The 15,965-nt window shown below is 34.8% G+C and overlaps 1 protein-coding gene across 1 annotated transcript in view; it reads left to right on the top strand.

Annotated features, from left to right (window-relative positions):
• LOC113500221 (transient-receptor-potential-like protein) overlaps nucleotides 1-12,088 on the top strand; it is a 28,592-nt gene extending 16,504 nt beyond the window's left edge. Inside the window, exons 14-23 of the mRNA XM_026880931.1 lie at nucleotides 1,559-1,778; nucleotides 2,306-2,498; nucleotides 2,942-3,048; nucleotides 4,129-4,269; nucleotides 4,846-4,982; nucleotides 6,494-6,596; nucleotides 9,177-9,274; nucleotides 9,507-9,635; nucleotides 10,088-10,249; nucleotides 11,260-12,088. Of these exons, the coding sequence (XP_026736732.1) occupies nucleotides 1,559-1,778; nucleotides 2,306-2,498; nucleotides 2,942-3,048; nucleotides 4,129-4,269; nucleotides 4,846-4,982; nucleotides 6,494-6,596; nucleotides 9,177-9,274; nucleotides 9,507-9,635; nucleotides 10,088-10,249; nucleotides 11,260-11,466 (1,497 nt within the window). The 3' untranslated portion in view covers nucleotides 11,467-12,088. The remainder of the gene's footprint in view (nucleotides 1-1,558; nucleotides 1,779-2,305; nucleotides 2,499-2,941; nucleotides 3,049-4,128; nucleotides 4,270-4,845; nucleotides 4,983-6,493; nucleotides 6,597-9,176; nucleotides 9,275-9,506; nucleotides 9,636-10,087; nucleotides 10,250-11,259) is intronic.
• The last annotated feature ends 3,877 nt before the right edge of the window (nucleotides 12,089-15,965 follow it).

Raw genomic sequence — 15,965 nt, 5'->3', positions numbered from 1 at the left:
TTTATTAATGTTGTTTGTGTTTGTTTAAGTTTGCTTATTTATTGCTAAAAGCTGACAAAACTGTTTTCGGAAGGATGTGCTGTAGAATTGATAGGTATGGATGAATAAGTGATTCTGTGGACAAAAGTATGAGGCTAACTTTCTCCTATTATATTCTTAGTACACTTGGACATAGTTACTTTTCAACGAAGTATTTTATACATAAGCTTTTACTGTATGAATGATGTTTGTTGTATAGTTCGTCGGCTTTTTAATTTATTTATATGTTGTATGTGTTAAAATACACTTCAAAAATTAAAAAAGGGCATTTTTCCGTCTTGCAATATGAACAGTTGAAGCAAATACATACATAAAAAGAATCATATTAGTTAGTATTAAATGATGAATGATGAAAGGAGTTTCGGACCCAACCGTCAGCTCATGATTAAGGACTCCGGTTGGGTCCGAAACTAGTCGGGCACCCCCGATAAATACGCGTGGATAATCCTTTACATCATTTAATAATGAATCAATCTCACGATAGTCATTATTAAAACAGTGATAATCACAAGGATTAAATTATCTTTGGAATCATGTATTCTGCAGATACAAGATATCAAACCTACTACACATTCCTAATTATTACTAAACATGATATCATTTAAACCCGCCGACCACAGCGTGTGCTAAGCCTAATAATGAAAACAAAGGCATTCTGCTAAACACCCTTAATTAAAACATCCGAAATTTTTAATGAAAACTTAACTCGGATATTTTGTTCTAAGATTATTAAAGTTGTAATGAACAAAGGGGTGGAAAAAGCCTTACGGTCAAATGTATCAAAACAATTAACAAGAACCGCAATTATTTATCAAGGCCAATATAATTAAAAAACATCATTTTAATTTTGATAGGCTAGGCTAAAAGACTAAAACAAACGGTGTTTATAAAAAGTTGCCCCACGTCGGGCGCCAATATTATGTAAAAAGTGGTTTTTGCAAGAGCCAAGGTGATGTGTGTTTATTACCTAGGTTATTAGGTTTTAAAATTCGTACTTCAGTTTTATCTTTTCGGTTATATATCGAATCGACCTCGTTTCTGATTCTCAAGTCTTAAACCCATCTAAAATTGACATAGAATAATGTTAAGTATGCTTTAAAGTATTAGGAATTACTACTTAAAAATAATAGATACTTTTAGAACATTCTGTTTGATATCAATCAATGGCAAAAACCGTATTCCTTCAGAACAGGGTACGAGCTATTATTGGTACTACAGCCACAGTACACAAACGGGAAAGGAAGGAACATAGGTGGGTTTTAGTCAGTAGAACTCTGACACTCCCTTCTACTCAACTCGAGGCGAGAGGACTTATTTGATGATTTCCCACCCTGAGCGAGGCGAGAGAAGAGAAGTCATTTGATAATTTTCCACCTAAAAAAGGGTTGTTCAAGCAAGACAGTCCGCTAAACGCTCTCGCTTCGTCTCGCTTCCTCAATTGAAATAACCTTATTTGCAAAGGTAATGATACTTCCTCAAAACGTACACCAGTTCACTTCAACTAATTTCTATTTCCCAGGAACAAAAAGAGAAAGAACACGATGTGCGTTACACAGCAGTAATGCGAGCTCTAGTCTGGCGCTACGTGTCAGCTATGCACAGGAAGATGGATGATGAGCCGGTTACGGAAGATGACATTAACGAGCTGAAGGGAGACGTGTCGGCTCTGAGGTATGAGCTGCTCGAAGTCTTCGAGAAGAACGGCATGGACGTCAGCTTTACTGATAGGAAGGAGAAGAGTAAGTAGGAGTTGATTAGTCGATGCTTTTGTTGAATTTTTGGGTCTGTGAATAGGTGTTTGTGAAATGACTGTAAGAAGCTTAAATAACATGTTGGGGTCCATCAATAAAGGATGCATTGAAGATTCTCGGTGATGGATCCGGCACATAGTTGGAATGATCTGTTAATATTTTAATTTGTGTTGTATATTGCTTTGTTGTTTATAATTGCTTATTTATCAGCGATTTTAGTTTAGTTAGTTTGCAAGATTCGATTTTCCGGAGAATTACTTCAAGTAGGTTTTGACGGTTTCCTAATGTTAATGTTTTTCGAGTCAAAACATTATTTCAAGTCATTCAGGTAAACAATATGCATCGTTTTATGCAATAGCAATGAGATTTTTTAAATGTGTAGTCCTCAAAGAATATTGCGAAAAGATTGAATTCACATTATTTTTTTCTGAAGTCTACTTTTGTACATAAACTTTATCGTCCAAATTTGTTTCAAATGTATTTTTTTAAGTGGCTAATGTAACTGATATTTCCAGTGGTCCTCGGTAAGCGAATGAAAGTATGGGAGCGTCGTCTCATGAAGGACTTCCACGTGGCTCCAGTGGCGCTGGATGAAGAGAAACCAGCTGATGAGGACGGTCTGTCCCGGTTCAGGAGGATCGCTAAACTGGCCGTGGCTAGCACCACTAACGCTAAATGGGATCAGACGCTTGCTGGTACTGGGGTCTCGTAAGTATTAAGATATTGTTGACATTTTTAAAATTCCAAGTAGGGTGGGAGATATAATAGGTTTGGTCACCACAATTGCATCGCATTGCCATGCCATGCAAGTCCGACATTACCTGCTTCCTCCCCGTGAAGGTGGGAGTCCATGAGGATTCCTTCGCCTTAAAAAAAAGAAGATTTTGAGTAATACGTTGGTTCGAGTAATATGTGTCGACATGATTGCCATTGATTTCTCTGGTATTTTATTACTAGACTTTCACTTAGTGATAATGCAGACCCATTTAAAGTATACTCGAAGGAATTAAAAATGATTTTAAATTGGTCTAAGTTGCCGCATGAGGAACATAGAGTTGGCTTGACCCTTCTGTTTTTGAAGTGGTTGATGTTTTCGATCCATTATCTAATATGAAGTTAGTTGTCATTAAAAACTGGGTTAATTCGGGCAGGTCTCAAATCGGCCGCTGCCGCAGTCGGGAGTCATTCAAGAACCAGCAGAACTTGCAACGAGCTATGGAGGAGGCCAGGAAGTTAGTACTGCGGTCGCCACTACCAGGTAAGAACCAAACAGTATGAAAATCAGTTTTTTTTTTAATTTGACTTTGACTTCTCGAATAGGTGAGTGGTTGAGGTCATTAAGCCGATTGATGCCAAGATCTATACTTTCGTAAGACAAGCAATATTGTGTGATCTATGAATGATTCTCCTAAGTCTGGTTATCTTTGTGCATGTGAATTGAATAGCTGTGAAACCTTCCGCGAAACAAAGATTAAATTCCTTAATTTGGGAGTCGTTATAAAAATGAAAAATAAGTGGCAAGTGAACCATAGCTGAATATGACCACTTGAAATGACATGCCTAAAATCTGCTGACTTTCAACTTTCAGAGAAAGGTTCACTTTAGGAAATAACTTAAAATAGTATTCTTTTCATAAAATTAAAAATAGTCAATGTCCTTTCAAAAGTAAATCCGTAATAATTGCTCTTGAATCACAAGAGCTCTCGGACGGTGACATCATTAACTAAAATTAATGATGTTTGTACAATAAAGTTCGAAATTGACAGTCACACAAACTGGGTCACAAGTCTCCGAAAAATCGAAGTAACAGAACTTTTAGTCGAAGTTGATAATGCAGAAATTGAAGATAAAATAAAAGATTTTAGCTTTCAGACATTACCCGCTAGAATCAGTGCCAAGTGCGTGTTTTGGCAACAAAAGTCTGAAGTGGCCTTAAAATTTTACAAGTACTTAGAAAATGATCTACTTAAAATAATGTAAAACTTCGCTGTTGGAAAACAGGAAATATTATTCAGCTATAAAATAGTTTTAAAACTTCAATATGATTTTACTGTCTTTATGTGTTTGTCATAGATTGTTTGTGTCTGTGTGTGTGTTTCTCAGCGCCAGCTTACTTCTCATACGGATAAACCCATTTTGATTGTATTATTCTTTTTTATAGCTGAACTATTTCAAATTATCCTTGGCTATGTTTGATGAAATTCAGATTAAGCTTGTTAGCACTAGATGTATATCGGTCGGTGAGTAATAACAACATTACAAATTTTAAATCAAAGTGCATCGAAGATTTTTGTTATTCCAAACTCCATCCATCTAATATCTCGGCATTGGCCAGAAGGTTCAAGAGTGGGTACTCCGATCGAGATGCCCATCAGCCCGGGACACACGCTGCTGGAGCTCATCAAGGACATATCCACGGAAGTCGGGGAGCCGGTTGAACCGACCACCTCCCCGCCCAAGTCTCCTTGGAAACCACCAGGTATATTATATTGCTATCCTGCCCAAGAGGGCAAATTTTAGGAGGGAGGAATACCTCTCTCCTGAGTTTTTACGTTGATCTGTAACTGTATTTTTTGTACCATCTCTGTACGTATGTAACGTACATATGGAATGCAAAAATGATTGAGTATTGAGTATATTTTTTTCAAGTATTTTGTTCAACGTAACTGATAACTCTATGATGTTTTGAGGTCTTTTACGTATGGTTTTATTAAGCCCTACGCTATTAGATTTAAAGCACGACTTATTACGATTAACTACAAGACGACAGGCACGATTTATTACAAGACTAGATGAGACGTTTCCCTGAGAAGACTGAGTGCAGAAATCTCTGGACATGAGTATTTGATCAATATTTATGAGTAGTAAAGAAAAATAACAAAATATTTTCTATTACCATTTTCTGTTACTTTTCAACATTGTGATAATTCAACGTTTTTCAAGTCACATCAAAGGCCGAATGACCGCGATGGTCAGTTCAAAACTGTGACAACAAGTTGTACCACAATCATACGACAACTGTATGTAATTCTAAATCAATTTTATATGGGTAAAGGAGAAGAAGGCACATCGGGTATCGCAGCAGGGGCCTTGCTGTCGGCTGTGGACGCTCGCAGCCGACCGGTGTCACCCAAACCCACCGCGCCCAGCCCTACACCATCTATCTCTGTGGCTCCAGCACCTGCTGTTAAGGTATGTTTACAAAAAAGGACTTATCCTATAAACCTGTAAAGATGTATTATTCAAATCAAAATTTAGTACTAGATATGAAGAAATATTAACTTACAATTACTTACTTTGAATTTGGCGAAATATAATTTACATTAATATTTGGACGAGTATTATTACCTGTATTGCTTAAAATAGGTTGTGGCGATGGATATTCATATGAAGAGAGGCAATAGGCCTATAGGATAGGTTTAAGAAAATGAAGTGTGAACTTAGCTTTTCTTACAAAGATAAACGAGAGAATTTGCTTTGTTTTTATAGATTCTTCTTCACCTTATAAAATGAAGAAATATCCCTCATCTCAGCATTCTGGTCGATGCAATATGTTTCCTGATTAGCATTCCTATTACACATATTGCATAAAGTTTTGGCTTAAGTGCTTTGGGACAGGACGCTAGCATGACCTCATTCTACATGCAGTTACATGTTGGTTTATAACACTAATAATAGCATAAGGGGTGTTTTTGGAATAATATTTTTTTAACGAATAAAACATTCAGACGACTTGAATAAAAACCACTTAGACAAACTTGATGAAATTTTAATGGACCAAATGACAGCTATTCCACAATCAATCAATAAAATCTATTCATTTAGTGCGAAGTTCTCACGTAACAATTGAAAGACACCAACCAACATTGCCCATTGACCAATCTTCTCTTTTTAAAGTTGATTGAAAAATGTATGAAGGCTATCTATCAACAATCAGATCGATGACTTTGTCAAAGTTACATCTAATTGCAAATTCTCTTGCGAAAGTGGAGGAATCCAGTTGACATTATATCTTGAATATTATTTCTGAAGTTTTTACATTTCACCTTTTCCATATATTTCTCTGTTAAAAATTTGTATCAAATAACACTGGCTTTATATGACGACCTGATGACGTTATTTTGTTAATTTCCCCGTCGAGTATTTTTAATTCTGAAAGGATAAAAAAGCCTATTTCGTTATCTCTGCTCGAATTTTCGAAATAAATCTGTTTCTGGAGTGTTTAATTTTTGAAACCTACTGCAGTAGAAACTTTCCAATTTACGTTTATGATGAAGCCAATTGCTTTGTTCATACTATGCTGTGTTATATTTTAACAATCGACATGAAGAATTTTCAGGATTTCTTTTGATTCTTACTTTTCCTACTATGCCATTAAGTTAAAGAATATCAAAGTTCTTACAGCAACTAATATCTAACTTGCATCTTCAGGAGCAACTTCTGGATCTAGTTAAAAAGCCTTTCCAAATAGCCTATTACACCTTGTTTAAAAAAAAACATGTGAAACCTCCCGAGTAGTTTTAAGTATTATCAAGTCCCACGGAGCTGGATGCGAGAAGCCGAAAATCGATCTCAGTGGCGTGCACTTGGAGAGGCCTATGTCCAGCAGTGGACTGCGATAGGCTGATGATGATGATGATGAAGTCCCACGGTTTAAGGATACGTTTAAACCATCAAGATACAACAATGTTACCTTTGTTTAGACTCCATCAAAAGCTCCAACGCCGGCGCCGTCCTCCCGGGTGGCCAGCCCCATACCGCCCGCCGTCAGCCCAACAGGAGATGGTACTACTTCACCCCAACCTGGTAAGTTATGTATTGGTTATATCATAACCACTGACCTTAAATAAGTGTAGATTTTTTAAACAGAAAAGTGATGTACTAGCTTTTTAAAGTCGTTCAAAGTGCGAGGCCTGAAACAGACAACAAAAAATGTCTTGAGAAATTACTTCCAATGGCAAAATTTTGATTCTTGACCCCGCTGCCGCGTCGGCTCATCATTAATGACTCCAGTTGGGTCTTAATCTAGTCAGGCAATTCCAATAAAAACGCGAAACTGAACCGATGCATCATTTAATAATGAATTATCCTTACGAAAATTGGTCCAAAAATACAAAATTTAATATATTCGCGTCAATTCAATCAATTCTTAGTAAATGTTAGTATTTATTTTCGTTGTGTTCCGATGATTCATGTCGTATCACAAAAACTATGGCAAAAAATGTTAATATAACAAACTTTTATAGCTACTACTATTCCAAATTAACTCCCACGTATTAAAAGGACATTCCGGGACAAATTTTACGAGTCTAGATGAACCAAGTGGCTGATTTAAACAGTCTAGACTATAATCTTTATTACTGAAGGTCTTGGGTATAACGAAGAACCTTGGGTTCTTGGAATCTTGGGATCTCGTAACCTTCATAATTTATCTTGATAAATGAAGATGTCGCAACAAGAGTAATCATATTTTTATTTCCTGCTGTGAATATGTTTTACGTCTTTGGCAGTCGGCCATGTTATCTGAACTATGAATAATATGAATCCGTGGGTGTTGGGGGGTGGACAGAATCCTTTGTTCTTTTGATATTATCAATCCTGTGTTATAAGTGATATGCAGAGTACACCCACGTTGAAAGACAGTTCGAATCCCTTTTAAAAGAAAACGGGTTTTTTGTATTTGTCTAAAGGAAGAAATCGGATTTAAAGTAAATAAGTACCTACATTGGTTATTGAAAAGTGTTATGTTATTCCCACGTGTTTTAATGTAAGTTTATAATCTTTGAAAGTCTTCAACAACCTCTTTTTCCATAAAATAGAGGAGACAATTTAGCAATAATTAAAACTGCTACAGGAAAATTTACCAATTTGTTTACGCAAAATTTCGGCTTATGATGAAATTAGAGTAGAAATTTCCAAAAGTTTACCAAAAGCTGATATTGGAAGGAAATGATTAATTACCATTCTATAGTCTTTGTTAAGATACATTTTCTTAGTGTATATTTTTATAACCATTACCACACAGTATTTTTTTATATTTTAATACTTTTAGCTCCGAATATTATCACTACTCATTTTTACTAATTTATATGAAAAATTTTGTATTTTCCTTAACACGTAATACACTAGCTTTTTAACTAGTACCAAGTAACTAAGAAAGGTCTTATCAAACATTGAAACACTAGAAACGGTACTATAATATCTGAAATCAAGACTATGATACTAATGAGAAACTGAGACGGTACAATATATAACATATCAGAAAGGCTTCTATTACCTTGAACGCACATTATATCGTACTCACACTCATTCATAATCACCACTGAACAATATTCTCGTCCCCACATTCACACTTCACACTCACACTCCACACTTAATATACACTTTATTAACCATCTTTTTCTCTTTTTTTGTAATCTTTGTGCAATTAAATAAGAAAAAATGTCACTACGAATGGGAGAACACACTGACTCCCGTAACACAGATCTTTGAACCTAGATCGGGAGTCAGGGACTTCATAAGTCTTGTGTAATTTCTTATGGTGAATAAATTGTTATTGTTATCAGCATCTCGCTTCCACTAAAATGATATTCCTCCTTAATAAACTTCATACAGGCATTAGAATCGAATTCCTACCTTATTCAAGGCAAGTTTAATATTTGAGTTGTCCTCATATAAATCTATACGGTCGTATCACATCTAGAATGTAATCAATCATGATCTATTATTCAGTTACCATTGATTGCGCTGATCTGATCGCTTAGTGATCTGTTATTAATTAATATTGCTTTTCGCGTCAACGAATAAACTTATAATGTAGGAGTTTTGGACTGAGTATCAATAAGCTATTGTTTCGAAAGTGGTTTTGGAGTAGGTGTTGCTCATGATGTGGAGATGATTGAGATTTGAGAAATGTATTTATGGATAGATGTCTTGACTGTCCTACATGTATTAAGGGAGGTGCCTGTAATTTCGTTAGAAATTAAGATTAAAAAATGATGAGATAATTGCTTAAATGTACGGAAATGACGTTCTTTTTGGTAGGTCACGTTACTTTGAATTTGCCTATTTCGATATTCGTGCCATTCGATCAAAGATAACGATATAAATGTATTTTATAATAGTAATATGATGTTTCAAATTTATCTTTTTTGCTTTTATATAAATCTTCTGAATGCAACAAAAATACGATTTTAGAAAAGACACTAGTCTAGGAAAGAGATTATAATATATTATGAGCTTTAAATTTTTTCCTTTTTTGTATTTACTTTATCATTAGTGTCCCTGTTCTGACCTCATCTGTCTGATGTTTCTCCTGAATTCAATAACATTTACAACATCAACAATGTTAGTCACCAGACAGTTTAATGATGAAGTTTAACACAGATCCAAGTCCTCTGAAGGCGAAGCGAGTTCCTGGAGAGTCACCACCGAAGGTTATCAAGAGGAAGTCACCAGGACCACCATCTGCTGGTGAGGAACAGGTGAGATAATCAAGATGGAAAATAATATAAGAAGTAGTGGTTCTATGAAACTATTTTTCTTAACTTCGATGCAAGTTTTTTTTTCGTGGTGTCTTTTGTATCTCGTCTGCTTGAATTTAACTTCATTAAAGAATTCAGCAGTATAAAGAACATTTTGCTGTTTTTTTTACCTTTTTCAGTCATTTCTCCTTGTTCCTGACAGTATTCAAATACTTTTAATCATATTCAACAGGCTGCAGAAAAGCCTGATGAAGTGAGTGGCAAGCCAGATGATAAGATAGCTGTGGCTCGGCCCGTGGCGCCTGAGATCAAACCTTCAGAAGGAGCCATACCACCTCCACCACCGCCTGTCAAGCCTAAGGTAAGGCTGAAAGAGATGGAAAGATGCAGGTTTTTCTGTAAGAATGTTGAAAGTAGCCATATGATTGCCCGAATAGATGAGTGGTATAGTATACTACGCCAAATCCTCTGTATGGGATATATCTCGGGTTTCATCCCCGTGGAGGATAACCAGTTGTGAGATCTTTGAATATTTGTGTGAGTCTGGGTGTCTTTGGCCTTCGAACTTCATTTTGTGTAACCCTTCGCGTCACAATAATAATTTAATTCCTTAGTGCGTCAGACGTTATATTATTTAATACAGGTTTGGTCATTGATCTATTTAATTTATTTTCTGATCTTCGGGGAAGTTACTGGCGGATGCGTTAAAAAGTGTACTATTGGAAATCAAAATAGCTGGTATCTCATTAAAGGGGTTTTCTGGACAGTGATCGGAATCTTAAATGCTAAATCAAGTATTGTTGCTTCGTCCAGGCTCCAGCTGCCCCTACCATGGAGGTGACCCCAAGCACTCCACCAGTCCACGCGGCCGCGCCCCCCGCGCCCCCCGAGCCCAGCAAGCCCCCCACTCCACCAAAGGTAGCCCCACCACCGCCCAGGGTCGCCTCCCCTCAACCATCCACTTCCGCTGCAGCTGTAAGTATATGAAATCAAATGCTAAATAACAATCAGAAGTTTTCTTTTCAAATGGGCCGTTTTCCAGGCACTTTTTAAACGTTAAATGTTGACCCTAGTTGCAATAATACAGTACTGGTAGTGTAACGAAAACTTATTGTCCTAATGGAGAAACCTACATTTAAACATCAGGGTAATTCAGTTATGATTTAACCTCATAACCTTATTATTTTTAAATGGTACCATTTAAAGCTTTAAATGATTGGATTAAAGTGCCTTGTATAAAAAATATATAAAAATTGTAAGGTGACCAATTTACTTTTTCTATTTTAGATTTTTTACTAAATGTTGACATTCACGTGGTATTTTATAAAGTTAGGTTACATGAAATGTAACGAGATAACCATAAGGTTACAAATAATTGCAAGAAACACTTTACGTAGAAATGTCATTCAAACAATAGCCCACACCCCATTAATATCTCCAGATAATAATATAATTACATATTTTGTTTTCCTTTTCCAAGAAAACCCTTTTCAAAGTATTTGAAGTGAAACTAAATTATTGCTTCCTACGTGATCTTATAAATTCAGTGGATGTACCTTGCGTAGCAATTTACTTTAAGGGATTTTATAAAGCTCATCCTACACCAATTACTCACGTGTAGACCTTTCTGTAATCTTTAGGAAAAGTACCTCTGAAAAGATTTTTATAAAGACGGTGGTCGGAGGGACGCAATTATTGCTAGGCTATCTGGTTTTTCGTGAACTTTGTTGAGAAAAACACTGTGTGTAAGCAATATATACCTAGTAGAACTAAAGAGATAGGATATTACTTGAAGTATTTAGATTTCAATGAAATCTTCTTTTTCTTTTTAGTTAAATTATGGTACCGAAGATTTTTAACAATCTATTTTTAAATTACTTGCGCACCTATACTTTTTATATTTACACAAGTTTTGCATTTAATTCAAATAGGTATTACTAAACTTTTAATGTTTCGTCCTACAAACTCCACGTCCAAGAAACTAGAACCCAAACACAAGAATAAATGTATTTCTGTTCTCCCATTACCAGCCGCCCCCCACGCCGCCACCACCGTCACCGCCAAAGCGTCTGACTTCCACCTCCAGCACGGAACAGCTGATACCACCGTCATCTCCCGAACCACTCCGTCCAGTACAGAAGTTGGATGACATTAAAACTATTAAGCGACAGCCGAAGACTGGATGGCTTTAGATCTTCGACGTCATCAATGGAATATTTGAGCTTCTGTTTTTGAAGAGTTACCCCCAAAAGAAGTAAAAAGACTTGTGGAGAATGGTTCTGAAGTTAAGGAGCTGATTGAAAACACTAATTGTTCAATGCTTGCTTTTCCTTCCTATGGTTTCTTGATATTTTTACTAGCAATAATTCTTGATCAGCAAAAGAAGCCTTTCCTTTCAGCAATCCTCAGGGTATTTTGTTAGTCTGGAGTAAGAGAAAATCTTTCCCTTTAATATTTTCGAAGAGTTGATTCTTCTCTTTTCGGAAGCACGATAATTATATTGTGTTGAATTTACGATATTGCAATACCATACCAAATTCGATCTGCTGTAATATTGAGATTGAGCTTAATGAAGGTCAAATAAATAGATTTTTCTGATCAAAAGTAAATATTTTATTTGAAATTTGGAGTAAGGAAAATATGGAAGGGAGTTCTCTAATTAAAGGAGTATTTATATCAATACGAATGCTTGAACTGAATGTTTTTTTTCGTCTTGTTCTTTGTCGCTTGCGCTTTTTGTTGGTATGCCAATTACATAAGTGTGGTGTCCTTGTCTATTACAATAAAGTGGGTTCAAAATAAAAAAAAATATCATTTGACTGTTACAATATTTTTTTTCTATTTTTTTTTATAACACTGATGCTTTTAGTCTTTTCGGTTTTGGTTTAATTATGTACAAAAAATAGTTTTCTTTATTTATAAATTACATAATTATGTTGTATTGTTATCTAAGTACGTAAGTATCTGTGTACATTTTTTTAATATTTTTATTTACTTTTTATATAACCTCAAATCAAATATTATTTCTATTTATCTTATTTTAAAATCTTTTATATACTTTTTCATATATTATATCCTTAAATCGAATAACCACAATGAATAGATCATCGTGTATTCTCGGTGCGAGCTCGTGTGTAGTTTCAGAGCGTCAAATTCATGACTAATATGAATGTCTGATAGACCGCGATTGTCCCAACTGTTACACGATCCTTTGTTCATTTGGTATCCGATATACAAATTGATATGTATCTGTTATTTGTTTTGAAATAATTGGAACAGATGATACTTATTATTGTGATATTTTAGTAATCTGATACTTTAATACTTATATTCTAGTATTTTCAATGATTATTATTTTCAATTAGGTATTTGTTTAAATAATAGCTTACTTTGACAGAATATTTATCGTATATTTTTGAAGATTACTTTTATTTGTTTTTATATTAACAGTCATTTATTTCGTTGAGTTTCGTTTTTTGTGTTTTTAACAGTTGATACTTTCAGTAAAAGTTTTTAATTATAAAGAAACAATTATTGGACCAAACCCAACTTTTTTTGTCTGTTCTAGTTTTAAGTTTCCTATACCTTAAACTTAACACAGATTATAATTTGGACCATTTAACATATTCAAAACTTGTCTGAAATCCCTAACAAATAAAGTTATGAGCTTGTAAATGGATCTTTTTAATGTAATGTTGTCTCCTAAATTCCTTTAAAGAAAAGTTATTGAAATGGTGAAAGAAAGGAGAAATAAATTTACAAGTGTTTTGTACCAAATTGTAATACGAGAATAAAATGTAATCACTATAGCACTGTTGTTTTACTTGCCTACGGTTTGAATTAATATATCGCTTTCAACATAATTAGGCTATAAGAGAAACACTCATTTGGCAGATCATTATATAATACTAGCTGTTGCCCGCGACTTTGTCTGCGTGATTTTCAAGATGTGAAAAACTATGAAATTTAATAATAACGATCATCGCAAAAATATAATGCAATATAAAGACTATCAAATGTTTGAATCAAACACATTTCATCGTTTACGATACTATCCTAGTGTCAAATATCACAGCTGTTTTAATGACTTTTTCTTATTTAATCCCAAAAAGAGGGGTTTATAACTTTGACATATCTGCCTGCCTGTCTGCCTGTGACATCATAGCTTCCGAACGAATTGAACTATTTTAATTTAAACGTGAATTATGTGCGAGTGTTCGTTTAGACATGTTTGACAAATCGAGCCGTTTAAAAATGTCTTAGCACTTCTGCTAAAAACGTTTTAGTTTCGAGGGTTTTCCATTTTCTAATTGGGTGGGTTATGATTTTCGAGCACGTCTGTTCTTGAGCCGGCCTTCACCTGAAATTGCTAGACGGATTATGATAGTGATTGTGTGGTATCATAAAATGGTATCGTAAACCAGAATCATATTACTGAGGCCCCGTCGACCGTTCGTCTGTCTGTCACCTGGCTATTTCTCAGGAACAGTGATATCCAGACAGTTGTAATTTTCACACACGATGTTTTCTGACAATATAAAGAAGATGTCAAATTATTTTTGTGGACGGAGCTGGTGAAGTGAGAGTCGGGCTCGGTAACTGTGGATTTTACATAGTGTCATAAGATATAAGATTTTGCAAAATTGCGCCCAGATAAACGGTTTCCTGAAACACGTTATGTTTGATTGTCCTCTTAATATTAAAACTGATCTTCCTCACAAACATTTGTAATATTTCTAAAATAAAAAAGTTGGTAAACGTGTTATCTTGGCCCCCCAGCCTGGTGTTTTGATCATGATGTGCCTTTAAATTGCTGATAAATAAATAGCGTGATAATTAAAAAAAATATCAGACACCCCTTTTTAAAAAAATTGCAATGACAAAAGTCTAAAGAATAGGATATGTGTAATTTGTGATGTTACGACAAAGCAAAATATGAACATAAAAGTGACTTCATGTGCATGAGTTCTATTTACTGTACCAATTTACAAAGAAAAATTAGGTATTTTATTCGTTAACCTACCTGACGATCATTAAAGTAAAATACCGTCATCCCTACTGCATAAATGGAACTTAAATACCTAACGACTACATGAGGTTGGTTATGAGGTTACGCTGTCGATACCGACAGCCAAAATGAATTTTCCAGACATTGTATGACGGATGTAAGTGCTGATAGCTACACGCTATTATCAGCCTTATTGGGGAAATTTGCAAAAATATATTCCTAATCCTCGTCGGCTTAGCTTTGGGATCTCAGAAACTCATTCAGTCTCGTTCCTTCCCCTGTTTTTACCAGACTACGAAAGAAGAAAATTTTAAATGAGTAGAGATTGCAATAAATTGTTAAAGGAATTTTTGGAAGGACCACGTGTGCGGTGTCTGTAATGGCGGATGTAGACCGATCAAATCGTTAAAATATTGAAAAATCCCAGGTATCAGTAGACTTATAGTTTATATATTCTATCAATAGATAAATAATATCAAAAACCATCTAGCATACGCTCTTATTCATTGATAGCTTTGGTCTTATAGATCTTTCACATTGCTTACCTATTATGCAGTCTTTATGCAAGTTTTCCGGGCTTTTTTATCCGAAATACTTTTGGCTTGTGTAATGTTGCAAATTTAAGAAAACATTATTTCATTGTTTGAAAGGCTTTTTTTTGTTTGAAATTTTTTATTTCTGTTGCTAGTTGTTACAGATGAACCAATTAACTGTGTTGTTCAGTAATTTATTGTTATGCATAATTATAGATGAGGTCAAAGTGAACTACATGCAACTTTGGGTTGAGAGTCACTACGAATGTTTTAATCTTGAAACCGAGCTAAAAACATAAGTATTATATACACCTATCGTAAATAAATACAAAATCATATTACGGCATTCCACATTTGAACTTGAGTAATTTTAGTACATCAATAAAAATAAAAATAATTTAAGTTCCTTTCTTTCAAGAATGTACCGATTACAATTGCATAAAAAGACGTATTAGTTTATGTTTCTTTTATTTTACTTGTGAAATAGTCGCGGTAGGCCATATAGACTTGAAAGAGAATAAAATGACTAATTTTGTGAATATTATTTATTTTCGAAAATCCTATTATTGCTCTGCCAAAAGTCTTAAGATAAATAGCGTGATGTCTTTTTTGTGTAAACTGATGACCGTGCTGCCTACTACTCAATGGGGTGAAAATACACCTCATAATTGTATTACACTATGTTACGGGTGAGTCCAAAAATTTAAAACCTTACTGCTCATGCTCCTTGCATAGTAGCGTTATGGTTTTTGTATATTTGTTGTATCATGTATACGACAAGGTTCATGCAAAATTTGAACGAAATATATTCAGTAGTTTATGAGATAATTTGATATTTGTTTATAGATATAAAAGGCTCCTGCTCACCCCCTGTAACGAAAAGCGAGATAATAAGTAAAAAGTATGTAGACCGGACCTCTTGTTGACATTCTCTGAAAATTTGAATCAAATCTATCCAGTACTTTCCGAGATCTTTCCGGACATACATACAGACAAACAGACAAACAGACAAAAATTCTAAAAATCATATTTTCGGCATCGGAATCGTTCGTAGACCACCCCGCAATTATTCTTTTTTTTTAATATTCAATGTACAGTTTTCACTTTTCTACAATTTTATTATATGTATAGATTCCAAAACTTTTCACAC

This window comes from Trichoplusia ni, chromosome 13 (assembly GCF_003590095.1).
Source record: "Trichoplusia ni isolate ovarian cell line Hi5 chromosome 13, tn1, whole genome shotgun sequence".
Taxonomy (NCBI): Eukaryota; Metazoa; Arthropoda; class Insecta; order Lepidoptera; family Noctuidae; genus Trichoplusia; species Trichoplusia ni.
The sequence above is the reverse complement of the archived record's forward strand: the minus strand, read 5'-3'. Positions and strand labels throughout refer to the sequence as shown.